General features: G+C 43.0%; 1 protein-coding gene across 1 annotated transcript; it reads right to left on the bottom strand.

The window, feature by feature from the left end:
• Positions 1-233: 233 nt before the first annotated feature.
• On the bottom strand, positions 234-8782 carry LOC112232701 (ubiquinone biosynthesis O-methyltransferase, mitochondrial; the record flags this gene model as incomplete). The annotated part of the gene is made up of 6 exons (XM_042313791.1): positions 234-930; positions 1265-1424; positions 2293-2544; positions 5049-5148; positions 6892-7029; positions 8604-8782. Coding segments are annotated over 6 exons (1026 nt in total), but the record flags the coding sequence as incomplete, so codon positions are not given.
• Between the last annotated feature and the right edge of the window lie 9562 nt (positions 8783-18344).

Raw genomic sequence — 18344 nt, 5'->3', positions numbered from 1 at the left:
GTCTGTTTTGAAGAATAACTTGCAAGCATGATTTATTTTAGTTGCAAGCTTGTTTGGGTTTTGTGTAATAGTTCAGCAAGAAGCCAATTATAATCTCAAAGTCACCATGGCTACAGAGTAGAGAGAGGCTGAGGCAGGAAATGTGTGGACAGAAAATCTAAAGAATTTTCTAATATTAAAAGCCCTCTACTGAGATCCTGAAATTCAGCACAAAACTTACAACGACCACCACATCACTGATTTGGACTATATTTTCACACTGTTGAAATGACACTAGAGAGGAATAATCATCAGATCAGAGAATCTTAAAGGAAACTATTTCATTTCCTAATGGAGGATATTAATAAGCATGTCAAGACAAACAATATCCGCACGATGGATTTTGATGAACAGACACATTGTGACTCTATTTGAAGAAAACATCTTGCTCAATAGTAAACCAGAGACCTGAGATGTCAACCATGGTGATGAACACTTCTACCATAACAGATGGCATTGCAATGACAAGCCTCGAAAGCTTAAACAGTTCACACAATTCAGAGGGACTCATTATGCTTGAACTCACAGAACAATCATGGCCTGGCTGAAAGAAAACATCATGTACTTGTATCAAGCACTGAACTATAACTTTCAATAGCTTTGTTTTTTTTAGGTCCACTGCCTTTCCTTTCAGAGTTCAGAAGATCTGTGCTGCAGCTGACCACGTATGACCACTCTCTCTTCCATGGTCAAGTCAGTTGTACCAGCGTCTGGCCTTAGCTTGGGCAACTATCACGGTGGGGTCTTCGGGGTCGTCCTCGTCGGGGTTCGGTTCCTCCTCGAGTTTGACCGCGTGCAGGGCGTAGTTGATGCTGGTGCTCTCTGTCCAGCTCCAGGCCCGTGACAGAGGGTTATACAGCATCCCTCGGATAGACTCCACATGGAAACCATCTGGGACGGAGTAGAGATGGAGAGGAATTGGTCAGACAGAGAAAGAGAGGGATAGGGAAAGAATGGGTGAGAAAGAGAGGATGAGAAATAAGAGAATGGGACAATTGAAAAGACAGAAAGCGAGCGAATGGATTAGAGAAAGAGAGCGAGGGTCTCACACACACACACACACACACACACAACCGCGTATTGGAAAGTGAGAACGAAAGAATGAGCCAAACAAAGACACCAGTTTGCCTTCAAAAAGAGGCACCAGCACAATAGTAAAAGACCAAAAGGGACAGTAGAAAGAGCGAAGAAGAGCAGCATGTGAAGGAAGAGCAGGCAGACTCACTGGACTCCAGCAGGCGCTCCAGCTCCACGGGGCTGACAAACTTATCCCAGTCATGGGTTCCGCTGGGCACGATGCGTAGCACCTCCTCTGCTGCCACGATGGCCAGGGCGTACGACAGCTGGGTCTTGTTGATGGTGGTGATGAAGAGAGAGCCTCCTGGCTGCACACAGTAGGGAGACCGTTACAACCCATGGTTGTGTTCATTAGGCACCAAACCAGGAGACTTCCTGGACTTGTACCTGGTCCAATAAGAAATGCTAATTTTCCTTTTCTTTATTTGTTGAATTTTTACCCCCCTTTTTCTCCCCAATTTCGTATCCAATTATTAGTAGTTACTATCTTTTGTCTCATCGCTACAACTCCCGTACGGGCTCGGGAGAGGCGAATGTCGAAAGTCATGCGTCCCCCGAAACACAACCCACTGCTTCTTAACACAGCGCTCATCCAACCCGGAAGCCAGCCGCACCAATGTGTCGGAGGAAACACCGTGCACCTGGTGACCTTGGTTAGTGCGCACTGCACCCGGCCTGCCACTAGTGCGCGATGAGACAAGGATATCCCTACCGGCCAAACCCTCCCTAACCCGGACGACGCTAGGCCAATTGTGCGTCGCCCCACAGACCTCCCGGTCGCGGCCGTCTGCGACAGAGCCTGGGCGCGAACCCAGTCTCTGGTGGCACACCTAGCACTCCGATGCAGTGCCCTAGACCACTGCGCCCCCTGGGAGGCCCTCATTTTCCTTTTCTGTTGCAAAAATGTTTTTTTGTTGTTGTGTACACTAATGAATGTGACCCAACAGATGTGTGTTGCTTCGGGTGGCTCTATTGTTGTCAATTGAGTGGCAGCGACACAAGTTTGACAGATAAGAATTCAATAGAAAAAAAAAACACTGAAAGATCTGGTAAAGGGGACCGTCGATAGTACAAATCACTCACACACCACAGAAAACACAGATAACTCAATGAAGGGACTGTTCTCTCCGAAAAAACAGTCACACGGCCACATCACACGCGAGTCACATGACCCACCTTGAGCACCTGGTTGCAGCAGAGTGTGAAGGTTTCCAGGTCAGCCAGATGTTCCACCACCTCAGAGGCCACCACCGCATCAAACTGCCCCGCTCCCTTCCCCCCCTTCTCAGAGAGCTCCTCCAGAGTGATGGCACGGTAACGCACATTGCCACGCAGGTCTGGATCATGCCAGGCATGTACCTCCGCTGTCCCAATACTGTCTGCCACCGGGTCAATGCCTAGCACATCTGCCCCCAGTCTACCCAAGGGCTGGGCGGTTGGGAGAGAGGGAGGATAGAGGAAGTGAGTTTATACATACAGTGCCTTCAGAAACTTTTCACACATTTTGTTACTAGGTGGGATTCAAATTGATTTCATTGTCACACAATGCCCCGTTAAGTGGAATGAAAATTATACTTTCCATAAACATTTTAAAATTGTAACACACTAATATATCTTGATTAAATAAGTATTAAAACCCCCTGAGTCAATACATGTTAGAATCACCTTTGGCAGAGATTACAGCTGTGAGTGGTTTTGTGTAAATCTTTAGGAGATTTGCATACCGGGATTGGGCAAATATTTGCCCATTCTTTTTAAAATGATTCAAGCTCTGTCAAGTTGGTTGTTGATTATTGCTAGACAGCGATTTTCATGTCTTGCCTTTGATTTTCAAGCTGATTTAAGCCAAAACTGTAACTAGGCCACTCAGGAAAATTCAATGTCATCTTGGTAAGCAACTCCAGTGTATATTTTACCTTGTGTTTTAGGTTATAGTCCTGCTGAAAGGTACATGTGTCTCCCAGTGTCTGGTGGAAAGCAGACTGAACCAGGATTTTCCTCTACGATTTTGCCTGTGCTTAGGTCTATTCCATTTCTTTTCATCCTGAATAACTCCCTAGTCTTCGCCAATGACAAGCATACCCATAACACGATGCAGCCACCATGCTTGAAAATATGAAGAGTGGTACTCAGTGATGTGTTTGCCCCAAACATAATACTTTGTATTCTGGACAAAAAGTTAATTTCTTTGCCACTTCTGCTACTCCTCTTCCTCACTCTCTTTTTTGCAGTATTTTAGTGCCTTATTGCAAACAGGATGCAATATTTTTATTCTGTACATTCTTCCTTCTTTTCACTCCGTCATTGAGGTTAGTAGTGTGGAGTAACTACAATGTTGTTGATCCATCCTCAGTTTTCACCTATCACAGCCATTAAAATCATTGGCCTCATGGTGAAATCCCTGAGCAGTTTTCTTCCTCTCTGGCAACTGAGTTAGGAAGGACACCTGCATCTTTGTAGTGACTGGGTGTATTTATACACCATCCAAAGTGTAATTAATAACTTCACCATGCTCAAAGGGATATTCAGTGTCTGCTTTTTAAATTTTTATTTACACCCATCTACCAATGGGTGCTCTTCTTTGCGAGTTATTGGTTATCCTCCCTGGTCTCTGTGGTTGAATCTGTGCTTGAAATTCACGTCTCGACTGAGGGACCTTACAGATAATTGTGTGTGTGGGGTACAGAGGATGGGGTAGTCAGTCAAAAATCATGTTAAACACTATTATCACGCACAGAGAGTCTGAGAATTATGTGACTTGTTATGCACATTTTTACTCCTGTACTTATTTAGTTGCCATAAAAGACATTTCAACTTTTAATTTTTAATACATTTAAAAAAAATGAATACTAAATTCATGATGGGGTATTTTGTGTAGATCACTGACACAATCTCAATTGAATCCATTTTTAAAATTCATGCTGTACACAACAACATTTTTGAAAAAGTCAAAGGATGTGAATACTTTCTGAAGGCACTAATTGGATTCCAGAGTAAAATGATGAATACTTGGCCCTTAAAAAACACTGTCCGTCTATAGAGCGACATGATAGAATGAAGCCACGGCAGAGAGCGAAAGTGAGTTCATGCATATGGATTCTACAATAGAATTACGAACGCCTGACCCTTGAAAGAACACTAACAGTCTATTTAGTGAGTGAAGTGCTGGAAGGAAGGTAGAGGGGGAGGGAGAGGTGGCCGGTGGGGATTGGGAGGAATTTCGATAGAGAATTTGAGGAGAGTTGATGAAAGTCCCAGAGACGCAGCGCCCCCTTCTGGCTAAATGTGTGTATGGCGTTGGCACGTGTGTTTACAGTGTAGTGCTGCCTGCTCACCCCTAGCCAATCGCCATCCTTCAACAGCTGATCTCTTCTGAAGGGAATTTCCCTAACGACACGATTCTCTGAGACAGACTCATACAGCCTAAAGTCTAACAGACTGTGTGTGTGTCTGTTTCGCTCTGTCTGTATGTGTCTGTGATAGAGAGCTATATCAGACCTGAAGTTGTCTCCTCAAATCAAACCAAACTGCTGGTGTGTGTTCACTTCAACTAAGAGCAAGGAAACAAATGCAATCCTTTGTAGATGTGAAGTTATCAAAAAAACTAACAAACACAAACAACAAACGACCAACTGTCCTTTCCACCAAACCCTGACCAGTCAAATTGAAAATAAATGTGAATTTAGTTGACATTTAAACATATTATTAGCAACTGGTAGAGCAAGTAGAGCAAGGAAAAGGCTTGCATCACAAGCAGAATTGTACTGTACAGGCTACATTCAAAGTGAAGCTAAATCTGATTTGATAGCTTGCAATTCAAACAATTGGAATTTCCAAGCAGGCGTATGGGGATAGGAGTCTGTCCACAGCAGCATCAGACTGCATATCTATCTCGTTCTTACACACACAAAAAAGACAGACACACATTTTACCTCAGTGAGCAGCCCACCGCCACAGCCTACGTCCAGTATTCTGAGCCCTGCCAGGGGTTTCCCCGGCTGCCGCCCGCCATGTGCGTTCAACAGATTATCCCTGAAATAGAGGTCAGAGGTCACACTATGAAAACACACAACCACTCTGTCCACCCCATCCCCAGAGCCATACAGTGCATTCAGAAAGTATTCAGACCCCTTGACTTTTTCCACATTTTGTTACGTTACAGCTTTATTCTGAACTTGATTAAATTGTTACTCAATCTACACAAAATAACCCATAATGGCAAAGCAAAAACAGATCACGTTTACATAAGTATTCAGACCCTTTACTCAGTACTTTGTTGAAGCACCTTTGGCAATGATTACAGCCTCAAGTCTTGTTGGGTATGACGCTACAAGCTTGGCACACCTGTATTTGGGGAGTTTCTCCCATTCATCTCTGCAGATCCTCTCAAGCTCTGTCAGGTTGGATGGGTAGCGTCGCTGCACAGTCATTTTCAGGTCTCTCCAGATGTTTGATCGGGTTCAAGTCAAAGCTCTTGTGGGCCACTCAAGGACATTCAGAGACTTGTCCCGAAGCCACTCCTGCGTTGTCTTGGCTTGTGTGCTTAGGGTCGTTGTCCTGTTGGAAGGTGAACCTTCGCCCCAGTCTGAGGTCCTGAGCAGGTTTTCATCAAGGATCTCTCTGTACTTTGCTCTGTTCATCTTTCCCTTGATCCTGACTAGGCTCCCAGTCCCTGTCGCTGAAAAACATTCCCACAGAATGATGCTTCCACCATGCCTCACCATAGGGAGAGTGCCAGGTTTCCTCCAGACCTGACCCTTGGCATTCAGACCAAAGAGTTCAAATCTTGGTTTTACTGAGGAGTGGCTTCCGTCTGGCCACTCTACCATAAAGGCCTGATTGGTGGAGTGCTGCAGAGATGGTTGTCCTTCTGGAAGGTTCTACCATCTCCATAGAGGAACTCTGGAGCTCTGTCAGAGTGACCAGTGGTCACAGAAGGCCAGCATCCTGGAGTCGCCTCTTCACTGTTGGCGTTGAGACTCGTGTTTTGCGGGTACTATTTAATGAAGCTGCCAGCTGAGGACTTGTGAGGCATCTGTTTCTCAAACTAGACACTAATGTACTTGTCCTCTGGTTCAGTTGTGCACCGGGGCCTCCCACTCCTATTTTGGTTAGAGCCAGTTTGCACTGTTCTGTGAAGGGAGCAGTACACAGCGTTGTACGAGACTTTAAATAAAATAATAAGTTACAATGCTAACTGTGGCTGCAGTGCATGGGCTTTCTAATCCTAGTTACAAATAACATCTTCCATTGACTAGATATCTCCTAACATTTGCCACACACAGAGCGAGGCTCTATGATTGTAGCTAATTGCCGCTTTGAATGATTTAGAATTGGCCAACAACAAGCTACATGCGCCACTCTCCACTCTCGTGAAAAGTAAGAGCATTAGCATAATTTAATCTCTCACTCTCTCTCACTCTCTCTCTCACTCTCTCTCTCACTCTCTCTCTCACTCTCTCTCTCTCTCTCTCTCTCTCTCTCTCACTCTCTCTCTCACTCTCTCTCTCTCTCACTCTCTCACTCTCTCTCTCACTCTCTCTCTCACTCTCTCTCTCACTCTCTCTCTCACTCTCTCACTCTCTCACAACATTATTTTTGAATTATGAATCCAGACCCGAGTATTCGGGTACTGGTGGATACGTGAAGATTTGCAACTGGCTCCGACATAGATTCTAAAGTAGCCCCAAGTCACTGGATGATGGTGGCATCTTTAATAATATGCAATGGCGTGAGTAATGGGGGTGAATATACTATAGGCATACACACACGCACCGTATGAAAGGCACCCTGAGGTCGTTCATTGAGTGGAGGGCTGCGAAGTCTCCCTGCTCATTCCACCACTTGGTGGCGAGAAGCCGGAACCTCTTCACCTCATTTGGGTCCACAGTGGTCTTGGAGGCGTGGCGAATCCTAAAGACGCAAAACAATGGTCATCGGGTACTCAAATAGTGACATGGATTATACATTGAGGACGTCCAAGGTCGTCTCTATTGCAGTCACACAGCGTAGAGCTCACAATGGCTGGGTCATATATTCGTTAGTGCACACACCGGACGCAACAGCAGGATACATTGACTAAGGAGGCAGTAAGGGCGCACTATTTTGGGGGGCTCATGCATTGGAATTATATTGAATTCTGCTTAGATCACGCTATACTAAATGAAACATGAAGTTAGAACGCTGAGACAGAGACCTTTGAGTGCTTTTGAAGGGACAGGTAGACTACAGACTTTACACCAGTCTCCTCTGCACTGTAGCAGCATAATAGACAGTGCCCTACACACTTAAAACAAGGCTATTTTGGTCATGAATCTAGGCTACAAGATAGAGTAATTCACCCATTACAAACAGCCCACGTGAATGTCTTACCAAAATAATGCAAATTTTATGCTGACAGAAGTGACAGGTAGCGTAGCGGAGATTTCGCGCCTCTGTCAACACCATGGGAAGCCCCCTACACGCTACAGAAAGACAGCCCAAAACCTATATTTTCTGAAATGACGCCACTGGCTATGCAACCAAGATTTTGATTGAAACCAACCAGCCAGATTGTTTGTTACCTTTTCAGAAGTTGCAGCCTCAGTGATGCTCTGTGGAGCATCTTGAGTAGTCTATCATTCCATTTTCCCCGAAATCTTTCCCCTCTAAATGCCAGTTGGATTAGTTGAACAGTCCTAGCGCTTCTTCCGTGCTGACTGAACGCATTTGTGACAGTGGATGTAGCTTTGGACACTCCACTCATGAGCCCTATGATTTCATTTTGAATATTGCGTGACATGTGAGCGGCGTTGCGGGTTTATGGTGCTAAAACACCTTGCCAAGTTCCTCGTCTTTTCCTAGAGTATATTCCATCAGACTGAAAAAGTCCACAATCCCCCCCAACTCTATCATGTCCAATGTCCCCCTCAGTGGTTACTGGTTTAAAGTAAGTCAATGATGTCCACAATCGCCAAAATTCTGTGATCTCTTGCCAGCTGCCTGTCATTAACAAGTGTTGACACCAATATTTCCCATAGCACTTCAAAATGGTTTCTTTTCACAGTGCATTTCAAATGCTCTTTGCTTGATGCGTGCCTAGCAAATCAAATCAAATTTGATTTTGTCACATGTTTAGCCGATGTTATTGCGGGTGTAGCGAAATGCTTGTGTTTCTAGCTCCGACAGTGCAGTCATATCTAACAATTTCACAACCATATACACATCTAAAGTAAAGGAATGGAATTAAGAATATATAAATATTTGGGCGAGCAGCGTCAGATCCTTTGGTACTATCAATAGCATACTTCCAGTCAGAATACCCAGTTTGGGTGAAGGCCTTGTCTGCGTCAGCATTGGACCCAACATAGAACTTTCGACATAGGAAACAAAAATGCCGCATCTGCAGTAAACGAGTATTCCAGCAACTCTCTTCCTATGAACCAGTTGCTATTAAATGAATGTTTTTGGACAGAAACCCTGCAGCTAGGGTAGGATTCTAAGCTAACCTGGGCTGACTACTCTGTTCCAAGATCGTCAGGAACAGTCGGCGGTGGAGGGGCTGTGGAGCCGTTATCCTGGTGGAGCTTGTGGAAGGGTGGGTAAGATCTGCATGCACAGCTAGCTGGAGCTCGACAGCATCATCGCTGCTAGGCTTGGCAGCGGCCTCGATGGTTGACGCTGCCACTCATCGCTATCCTAATACTTTTGGCTTGTTTGGGTACTTTGGCAAAGCCAATTTCTGATAGCCTCTTAGCTAGCTGCCACGTTGGATAACTAAACTCTATAGTGGTGGAGCGTGAGACAGAGTTGAGTGAAGCAGCTTCAATGGTAAACTTGACCCCGCCCTTACAAATCAAAAATTACAGACGGAGGCGTATCACGTTATTCACTTAGCCTACTACAAATGAGAAGTGCTTTTTATGGAAACCTATGGGGGGTGATAAAAGACATATATAAGCCGATGCAACCATACTACCGTGTGGCTGTTGCCTAGCATTGAACGTCTGACAGACATGACTAATGTCTGCGTGACGCCTGAGTTGCGTGTTAATGAAAGTCATGTGTATAGTTTATATTGATATGAATTAAATCTCAACCATAAATGTTAGAAACTTACACTTTTTCTGTGCAAGCAGACATTCCGACGTAAACACCTTGATCTATAGTGTAGCTTACGGCTTGTGCATTTCCTGTTATTGCTAATGGCCTATAAAAGATTGTCCAATCTATAGGTAATCTGTCTTTCCTTCAACACCTCATGGCATGGTATGTCATCTTATCTCGCTGTATACAGATCTAAATGTTGTTAGCCAATCACACTGTTGTTAACAGTTCCCAGTAGCCTACATCAGACAACCAATAAGAGTTGTGTCCATGGCTTTCAGTCGAATAGAGGAGTTCATAGCAGCTATCCTTGGGATGTCCCTGCCTCGATCAAGTATAAATGTATAAAATAGTTACATTTAGTGTTAGTTTAGGGTTCAGGGTAAGGACGTCCCAAGGAATCCGGATAGCAGTGACCATTCATAGAGAGACTGGCACGGTATTTGAGAGCTAGGCGGCAACACAGACAAGTGGCAGAAAAGATTTGAGTGCTTCCTTAGAGACGATGAAAAAAAAAATCCTTAATGCGACTGAGGAATAAGTAGGCTATATTTCAATAGTGATAGCATTAGGAAATATTTAGGTCTACTGTGTTAAGGCAAATTTGGTTTATTTGAAAATTATTTTACCTCCCAGGTATTTGCATTTAAATGTACGTATGTATACAATTACTGCCGCTAAGGTTTTAACCGAGTGAAAAACTGGTTGGTATTTTCCCCCATTGTAAGTAAGGTAATGGAGTTAGGCTAGGTTGCTAATGGTTTACATGAACAAGAAGGGATCAACATGGCGTGCAAACTTTCTGTACTCTTATTTTCTATGAACAAAGGCTCAGTTTACTTTAGGTAATATATACAGTGCCTTGCGAAAGTATTCAGCCCCCTTGAACTTTGCGACCTTTTGCCACATTTCAGGCTTCAAACATAAAGATATAAAACTGTATTTTTTTGTGAAGAATCAACAAGTGGGACACAATCATGAAGTGGAACGACATTTATTGGATATTTCAAACTTTTTTAACAAATCAAAAACTGAAAAATTGGGCGTGCAAAATTATTCAGCCCCCTTAAGTTAATACTTTGTAGCGCCACCTTTTGCTGCGATTACAGCTGTAAGTCGCTTGGGGTATGTCTATCAGTTTTGCACATCGAGAGACTGAAATTTTTTCCCATTCCTCCTTGCAAAACAGCTCGAGCTCAGTGAGGTTGGATGGAGAGCATTTGCGAACAGCAGTTTTCAGTTCTTTCCACAGATTCTCGATTGGATTCAGGTCTGGACTTTGACTTGGCCATTCTAACACCTGGATATGTTTATTTTTGAACCATTCCATTGTATATTTTGCTTTATGTTTTGGATCATTGTCTTGTTGGAAGACAAATCTCTGTCCCAGTCTCAGGTCTTTTGCAGACTCCATCAGGTTTTCTTCCAGAATGGTCCTGTATTTGGCTCCATCCATCTTCCCATCAATTTTAACCATCTTCCCTGTTCCCGCTGAAGAAAAGCAGGCCCAAACCATGATGCTGCCACCACCATGTTTGACAGTGGGGATGGTGTGTCCAGGGTGATGAGCTGTGTTGCTTTTACGCCAAACATAACGTTTTGCATTGTTGCCAAAAAGTTCAATTTTGGTTTTGTCTGACCAGAGCACCTTCTTCCACATGTTTGGTGTGTCTCCCAGGTGGCTGGTGGCAAACTTTAAACAACACTTTTTATGGATATCTTTAAGAAATGGCTTTCTTCTTGCCACTCTTCCATAAAGGCCAGATTTGTGCAATATACGACTGATTGTTGTCCTATGGACAGAGTCTCCCACCTCAGCTGTAGATCTCTGCAGTTCCTCCAGAGTGATCATGGGCCTCTTGGCTGCATCTCTGATCAGTCTTCTCCTTGTATGAGCTGAAAGTTTAGAGGGACGGCCAGGTCTTGGTAGATTTGCAGTGGACTGATACTCCTTCCATTTCAATATTATCGCTTGCACAGTGCTCCTTGGGATGTTTAAAGCTTGGGAAATCTTTTTGTACCAAATCCGGCTTTAAACTTCTTCACAACAGTATCTCGGACCTGCCTGGTGTGTTCCTTGTTCTTCATGATGCTCTCTGCGCTTTTAACGGATCTCTGAGACTATCACAGTGCAGGTGCATTTATACGGAGACTTGATTACACACAGGTGGATTGTATTTATCATCATTAGTCATTTAGGTCAACATTGGATCATTCAGAGATCCTCACTGAACTTCTGGAGAGAGTTTGCTGCACTGAAAGTAAAGGGGCTGAATAATTTTGCACACCCAATTTTTCAGTTTTTGATTTGTTAAAAAAGTTTGAAATATCCAATAAATGTCGTTCCACTTCATGATTGTGTCCCACTTGTTGATTCTTCACAAAAAAATACAGTTTTATATCTTTGTTTGAAGCCTGAAATGTGGCAAAAGGTCGCAAAGTTCAAGGGGGCCGAATACTTTCGCAAGGCACTGTATATAAATATGGGATGTCACAAATAAATGTGTTAGTGTTAACATTTGTACTAAAGTAGCATTTAACAGTTCACTAGCTTGATGCAAACCACATTTAGCTTGGCTAAGCGCTAGTTAGCTCTAGCCTAGTTGGATTTAGTCAATGTCAGCTTACATGTTAGTGGTTAATAATGTAATGGTTGTTTGTATTGTTTCCCATAGGCATCCAGTAATTTAGAGTTTTTTTGAAATTGACACTGATAGTACAGTGAGTGATATAATGTTAATGTGTAGATGTATGGTGACTCCACATTTGGATGAACGGACCAATGGGACTGACATGGGCAAGTCCCTTGACGGGTTCCAGGAATGGTGGGAGGACAATCTGAAGGTAATTATCTTTACACACAACACAGCAGTGTACAGGCCTCCAGAGTATTCACCCTATCGCCTGCTGTATCGAGGGGAGCCGCAGCATTTTACTAACGTAAACAATGCAATTGTATATAACATTATTGCATATACTGTAGTATAAAAAATGTGTGACTGACTTAGTGTTTTTCTATTGTCGTTTTTGTATAACGTACTTTGTGGTCATTGATACTCCACCTGATGTGGTGGAAGTTGTCGAACCAGATCAGAACGCCTTCGAAGACCACCTTCAGCACGGTCTGGAGGTTTTTGATGTGGAGGTTTTTGGCCAGGTAAAAATGATTGTCCGTTGTTCATTTATTTTCTGGCCTTCCAAGAGATATTAGATATGTATTTGTAATAGTATGAAATATAAATTGGATTTATTTATTTTATCAATCAAGGTGAGACTGAACATGGATAGGGCGTATGAGGAAAAAGGAGAGCCACCGGAGAAAAATCATGGGGACCAAGTGTCTCGACATCCGGGTGAATGACTTGGCTTGGAAGAAGGACAAAAGGAACGCGAGACCTGGGAAAGCTTGGAGCTCCTAGCTGGGGTCAACATCCGTTAAGGTGAATTTAAAAATCTCTGATGATAACTATTTGCATTTGCCGCCTCGTGGTGGGCGGCATCGCCATGCTGTCAGCAGTACCAACACTGGCCCTGGGGTTTCTCCAAATAGTCCATCTCTAGGCTAACCACTGGGTCACATTAAGTAACACCCACTGTACGAAAGACTATCGAGAGTAAATATTAGTTCATCATAGGAGAGCTGTAGCTCCGCCCAAAGGTGATGTGGAGCAGAGCATGCTGGGCGATCTCTGAGGAGAAGGAAAGAAGTCACTAGAGAAAGTGTGCATCCTTCAGAAATGTGAGTTCATATTTCTTATTGTTCATGTGTTGTGGACGCACACTTTTGTTATGCTAATCTACCGCGAGCTAGCAACTGTAAACTTGCTAACCTTGTAGTTTCTGCCATCTCATTTCAGACATTTAGCGTTAGCATTTCAGTGTCTCGTCTTATATGCCCTGTGGTTATATGGATGTATACTGATTGTGGGTATTTTGTTAGCAATGAGCCCTGTGGATGGATTATACATTCAAGTTCATGCAGTTGTGTGAGGATGATGGCGCTGCTCAGTACTGCTGTGTAATTGCACTCCTCTGATCATTCATTAGTAAAGTCTCATGTTGCCCTGTGCAGCAGATAACCATATGTAGCCATATTATTTATAGCTTATGTAATTGGAGGTTGTTTTAAGCCTATATCTGCCATTAACTCTTGCATTTAATTTCACCCCTTTTCAGAACCACACAAACTCTTAGTTAACTTAATTGTCAAGCCACACACTGTGCTGTGCCATTATTGCACGGTGACTCGGCGTCATTAAACAACCTGAACTGGAATCCTACTGGTCTGTCATCTGTGCCCTTACAAGCATCTGGGAGAGAACACATAATGCTAAGTAAAAACCTAACCCTAAATAATATACAGTCCACCAAGTCCTCAACTACATCCAGGTAGGTACTGTTAAAGTGTATGACTCCAGTGGTCAAGACACCGCCCTGGAGTTTCTCTCACAACTCATCTCTCTCTCTTTTCCAGGGCCCATCCCTTACCTCCTTCATCAACCCCACTGACATAAAAAATTAGACATGTATCCTTTCTTTTCGGTCCGCCATTTACATTATTGCAGGTCTAATCAAACATGTAAATTAAATCATTCAATAACTATTTTTACATACCTGATAATCGTTTTAATCTGTGTGTTTGCTTGTTTACGTCTGTCTCCTACCCTGTTCCCTTTACTCTGTTCCTGTTCTCCTGGACCTAGGGGGTCCTGCCTAACACCTAACCACACTCCAACTTTTCATTACATCAGCTACTGTTATTGTCATTATCTGCTAAGAAAGAGCAAGAAAACTATCATACTTGGCACATAATGTGATTAGCAGATTAGCTAAAAACACTAGCACTGCAAACACTCAACAAAGAGGGCAACAGCACCTGGACTTTATTGTAAATTGTAACGTATCCCTTGCTGGCATTTGTTAGTATGTCTTACAATACAACAATGTTGAACTATCTATATATGGGTGTACTAATGAGCTATGAGTTTTTTTTAAATCATAGAGGATGAATATTGTTTCAGTGTAGATAAGGGGAGGTCTGTTTAAAATGAAAACATGCCAGTCAGACAAGCCAGTGTTTGAATCAAACGTATTTGCATATGAATGGAACGGAAATTTGTCTGACTTTGTGATCTGTAAGGTAAGTAACATCGATCTGTGGGGAGGGGGCATTGAAATTATATTTTTTACCCTGATGCCTGTTAATTCATAAAAAGCACAAGATGGTAAATAACATTAATTGCAATGGTTAGCCTTTGCAAATTAATAGGAATATATTTAGCCTAATTGGTAGCAAATATGACGTGGAGGAAAGTAAGGATCCTAATCAGGCTTTTGTTTGTCAAATCCAGATTAAATAAAGGTCTTCATGTGTATCAAATCTGTAGGCGATTGTGAGCTAAATCAATGACAAACAGCTGAAATGTTCAGGCTTCATCATGATCTGTGATCAGAACAGGCTGGGGTGTTTTCGGTTATGTTTGGTTCAAGGATACACTTAACAACGCAACTGCACTGAAATGAATAGCCTGATTCAACGGGATTCTCCTGAATAATAAAATGTTTTTATCTGTTAAGCTGTTTGTTCTATGCATAGACCCATATCAATTCTAACTTTTTGGTATTTTGCAGTAAGGCATAGCTCTAAATTTCAGAGCATTTAATAAACCAACATTTTCCTGTGATGTTGAGGCTGAGCAAGACCTATAGGCTAGTAGACTATGCGGAAATAATCGTGGAGTTAATCATTGTTATAGCCTAGATCACTTTATATTGTCTGGACCGTTGCTTTTCCTATGGCTGAGAAAACGTGGTAGCATATGCTTTTTGCTCATCTCTATAACAAGGGTTATAGGCCTATATCCTCACATACCCCCTCAATTTGAACCCTGCTTTTAACCATAAGACATCTTCACAGAAATGTATAGCCTAAGGATTGAATGGTGACTGTCTCTGTTAATCCGGTAACAGACAATTCTGAATTGGAATTCTGAGTTGGATGACCGTTCAAAATAGCCCTATTTTAGCAAAATCGACCAATTAAATTGTAAATGCTTTCTAGTCTAGTGATGAAAACCCATGCAGCACCCTTCTGAGATGCTCCGCAAGCCTGCAAAAAAGACTACCTGGAACGAAATAATTTTCCGTCATCATGGAGTTAGTTAGAGAAACTGAGTCCATGTGCAATCGCCAAGACCCTCATACCACATCTGCAAACTAAAATGTAAGCGTACCATACCTCACAACCGCGAAACCATTTTGAGAGCGACGCTCAAGAAACTGCTTGTGATGTTTACGTACTGAAGTCCAGCTGACTGCAGTCCGAGCTGAAGTTGTAGTGCCATTCACCGCGCTTGTTAAACAGCGGGTACAAACCCCTAAAATGAACCGTTCAAACTTCTTTGAATACATGTGGTCTGTTTTTTACATGTATGTTTCTGTTCGGTATCGACAGGTCAATGTGACCGTGGTGTACTCATTATCTTACTGTTCGAGTGGAACCACTGCTGTGCACAGACAGTTCCTACTAGCTACTGGTTCCGGGCACAATCTACTCCAGTCCCAAATTATTATAGTGTATAAAAGCTCAATCAAGCCAACACTATGAGTTCAGTAACATATAAATGATTAAATACAACTGTAACGTAGCCTGATGGGGTGATACATTTTGATGATTGGTGTTGTGTTTAACATATACACAACATATACAAAAGTATGTGGACACCCATTCAAATGAGTGGATTCGGCTATTTCAGGCACACCCGTTGCTAATGTAACGGATGTGAAACGGCTAGTTAGCGGTGCGCGCTAAATAGCGTTTCAATCGGTGACGTCACTTGCTCTGAGACCTTGAAGTAGTAGTTCCCCGGCTTTTGTGGAGTGATGGGTAACGATGCTTCGAGGGGTGACTGTTGTTGATGTGTATAGAGTGTCCCTGGTTCGCGCCAGGGTATGGGCGAGAGGACGGTCTGAAGTTAAACTGTTACACTGACAGGTGTATAAAATCGAGCACACAGCCATGCAATCTCATTTTCAACAAGTAACATCAAATGTCTGCCCAGCTAGAGCTGCTCTGGTCAACTGTATGTGTTGTTATTATCAACTAGTGATGGGTCGGTCGCGAAGGTGAACGTTGGGAACCGGCTCGAATATCAAAAGAGACGAATCTATTTATAAACATTTTTAAAAATTAAATATTTAAATTAATAGAATTAACAATTTCAAAGAACGAAAATAGTAATAAAATAATATAGGCCCAAATGCTCAAGCGCACACATTCGTTCTGACTGTCTGCTCTAACAGCTTCACCTGTTGTTCCTGTCAATCAGACACGTAGTGTCAAACAATGAACCAAAGATGCGTGCCGAGCCAACTCACAGTCACACTCTTAGCAGCCGAGAAGAGAGAGGAAGGACAGCTGTGAAATCAACAGCTGGAAAATGAGTCGGAAGTACAGTAGCATTTGGATGCATTTTAATCATGTAGACAATGTTAGAGCACAGTGTAGAATTTGCCAAAACAAAATCTCATATAAAGCCGGTTCTAAGCACAACCTACACCGGTATATGTGAACTGTGCACCCAACTGTGAAGCTAGCTGTAGCGGAGCTTCGAGAAACTAGCGGGCCTGCTTGTGATAGTGGTGGAGCCAGCATCTCCGTACCCACTCAGTCACGTAGGCCTACTCCGCGACCCACAGCAACGCAGTCTTATATGGACCCGTTTATGCCAAACGTCTATGTCTGTAGAGCAAAACAAGGCCAAAATTATATTGCATTGGCTAAAATGATTGTCACCGATTTCCAGCCATTTTCGTGAGTGGAGGACAGAGGTTTTAGAAATTATAGCAATAGTCTAAATCCAATGTACACAATTCCAAGCAGGAAATCCTTTCAAAATCACTTATTCCACAACTGTACAAGAGCACGCAGACTTCAGTGCGGGAAAGAGTCCAAAAAGTTACTGCAGTTTGCCTTACCACTGAATGCTGTACATCAAGGGTAACCACTTCTTATACATGTCACTTCATTGAAGATTTTTCGATGTCTAGCTGTCTTCTGGACTGCTTTGAGTTCAGCGACAGACACACCTCAGAGAACTTAGCAGAGGAACTGTTGAGAATGGCAAGTAGATGGAAAAGTGATCTGTTGTGTTAGCGACAATGCAGCTAACATAACCAAAGCCATGAAAGCAGCTGTGGAATTCTACCACAGGAGCACAGTAGGTGCTGAAAAACTTAAGTCTACACAACGCCAGATGGGGATGCCTGGGCTGAGGCCTAAACAAGACTGAAAAACAAGGTAGAATTATGTTTATTGGGTCAAAGGATGCCATCATCTCTACCCTGGCCATTGTCAATGCACCTGTTGATGCTCTGACCCAAGAGGAATGGGAGGTGTGCAGAGTCCTGGAACCCTTTGAGCAGGTCACTGTTGAGATCAGTGGAGAGAGGTACAGAAAGCAGCTATTACTACATTATTTAATCCAGTATTATATATGTATATGACCAGTAGATGAGAATGTAGTATCAGCAGACAAAACATGAACCTGAACTAATAAGTTACAGTTCTCTTTTCAGCTATGTGACAGCTTCAAAAATGATACCCCTGTGTAAGGGTCTGCAGCGAGGAGCCCCTCCAAAGATCTGCAGATCCTCTGAGCTGGTGGAAGAACAAGGCCTCTGTCTACCCACGGCTTACTAAAGTCATGACAGGGAGACTCTGCTTAGTGGCCACATCCTTTCCCTCTGAGAGGGTCTTCTCAAAAACATGACAAATCATTACTGAGAGAAGAAACCACATCAGGCCCTTGAAAGTGAGGCAGCTCGCATTTCTGAATGCAAATCTCTCATAAAAGCAAAATATGGTCAGCATTGCTGTGTGCTGCTGGTTATAATATGGCAATAAAGGAGAGAGAAAAGAGGGTCCATCTGTGACAGAACTGCACATTCAAGAGTGGCCTTTTACAGCACCCAGCACAAGGTGCACCTGTGTAATGATCATGCTGTTTAATCAGCTTCTAGATACAGTGCCTTGCGAAAGTATTCGGCCCCCTTGAACTTTGCGACCTTTTGCCACATTTCAGGCTTCAAACATAAAGATATAAAACTGTATTTTTTTGTGAAGAATCAACAACAAGTGGGAC

The sequence above is a fragment of the Oncorhynchus tshawytscha genome, linkage group LG03 (genome assembly GCF_018296145.1).
Source record: "Oncorhynchus tshawytscha isolate Ot180627B linkage group LG03, Otsh_v2.0, whole genome shotgun sequence".
Lineage (NCBI taxonomy): Eukaryota > Metazoa > Chordata > Actinopteri > Salmoniformes > Salmonidae > Oncorhynchus > Oncorhynchus tshawytscha.
The sequence above is the reverse complement of the archived record's forward strand: the minus strand, read 5'-3'. Positions and strand labels throughout refer to the sequence as shown.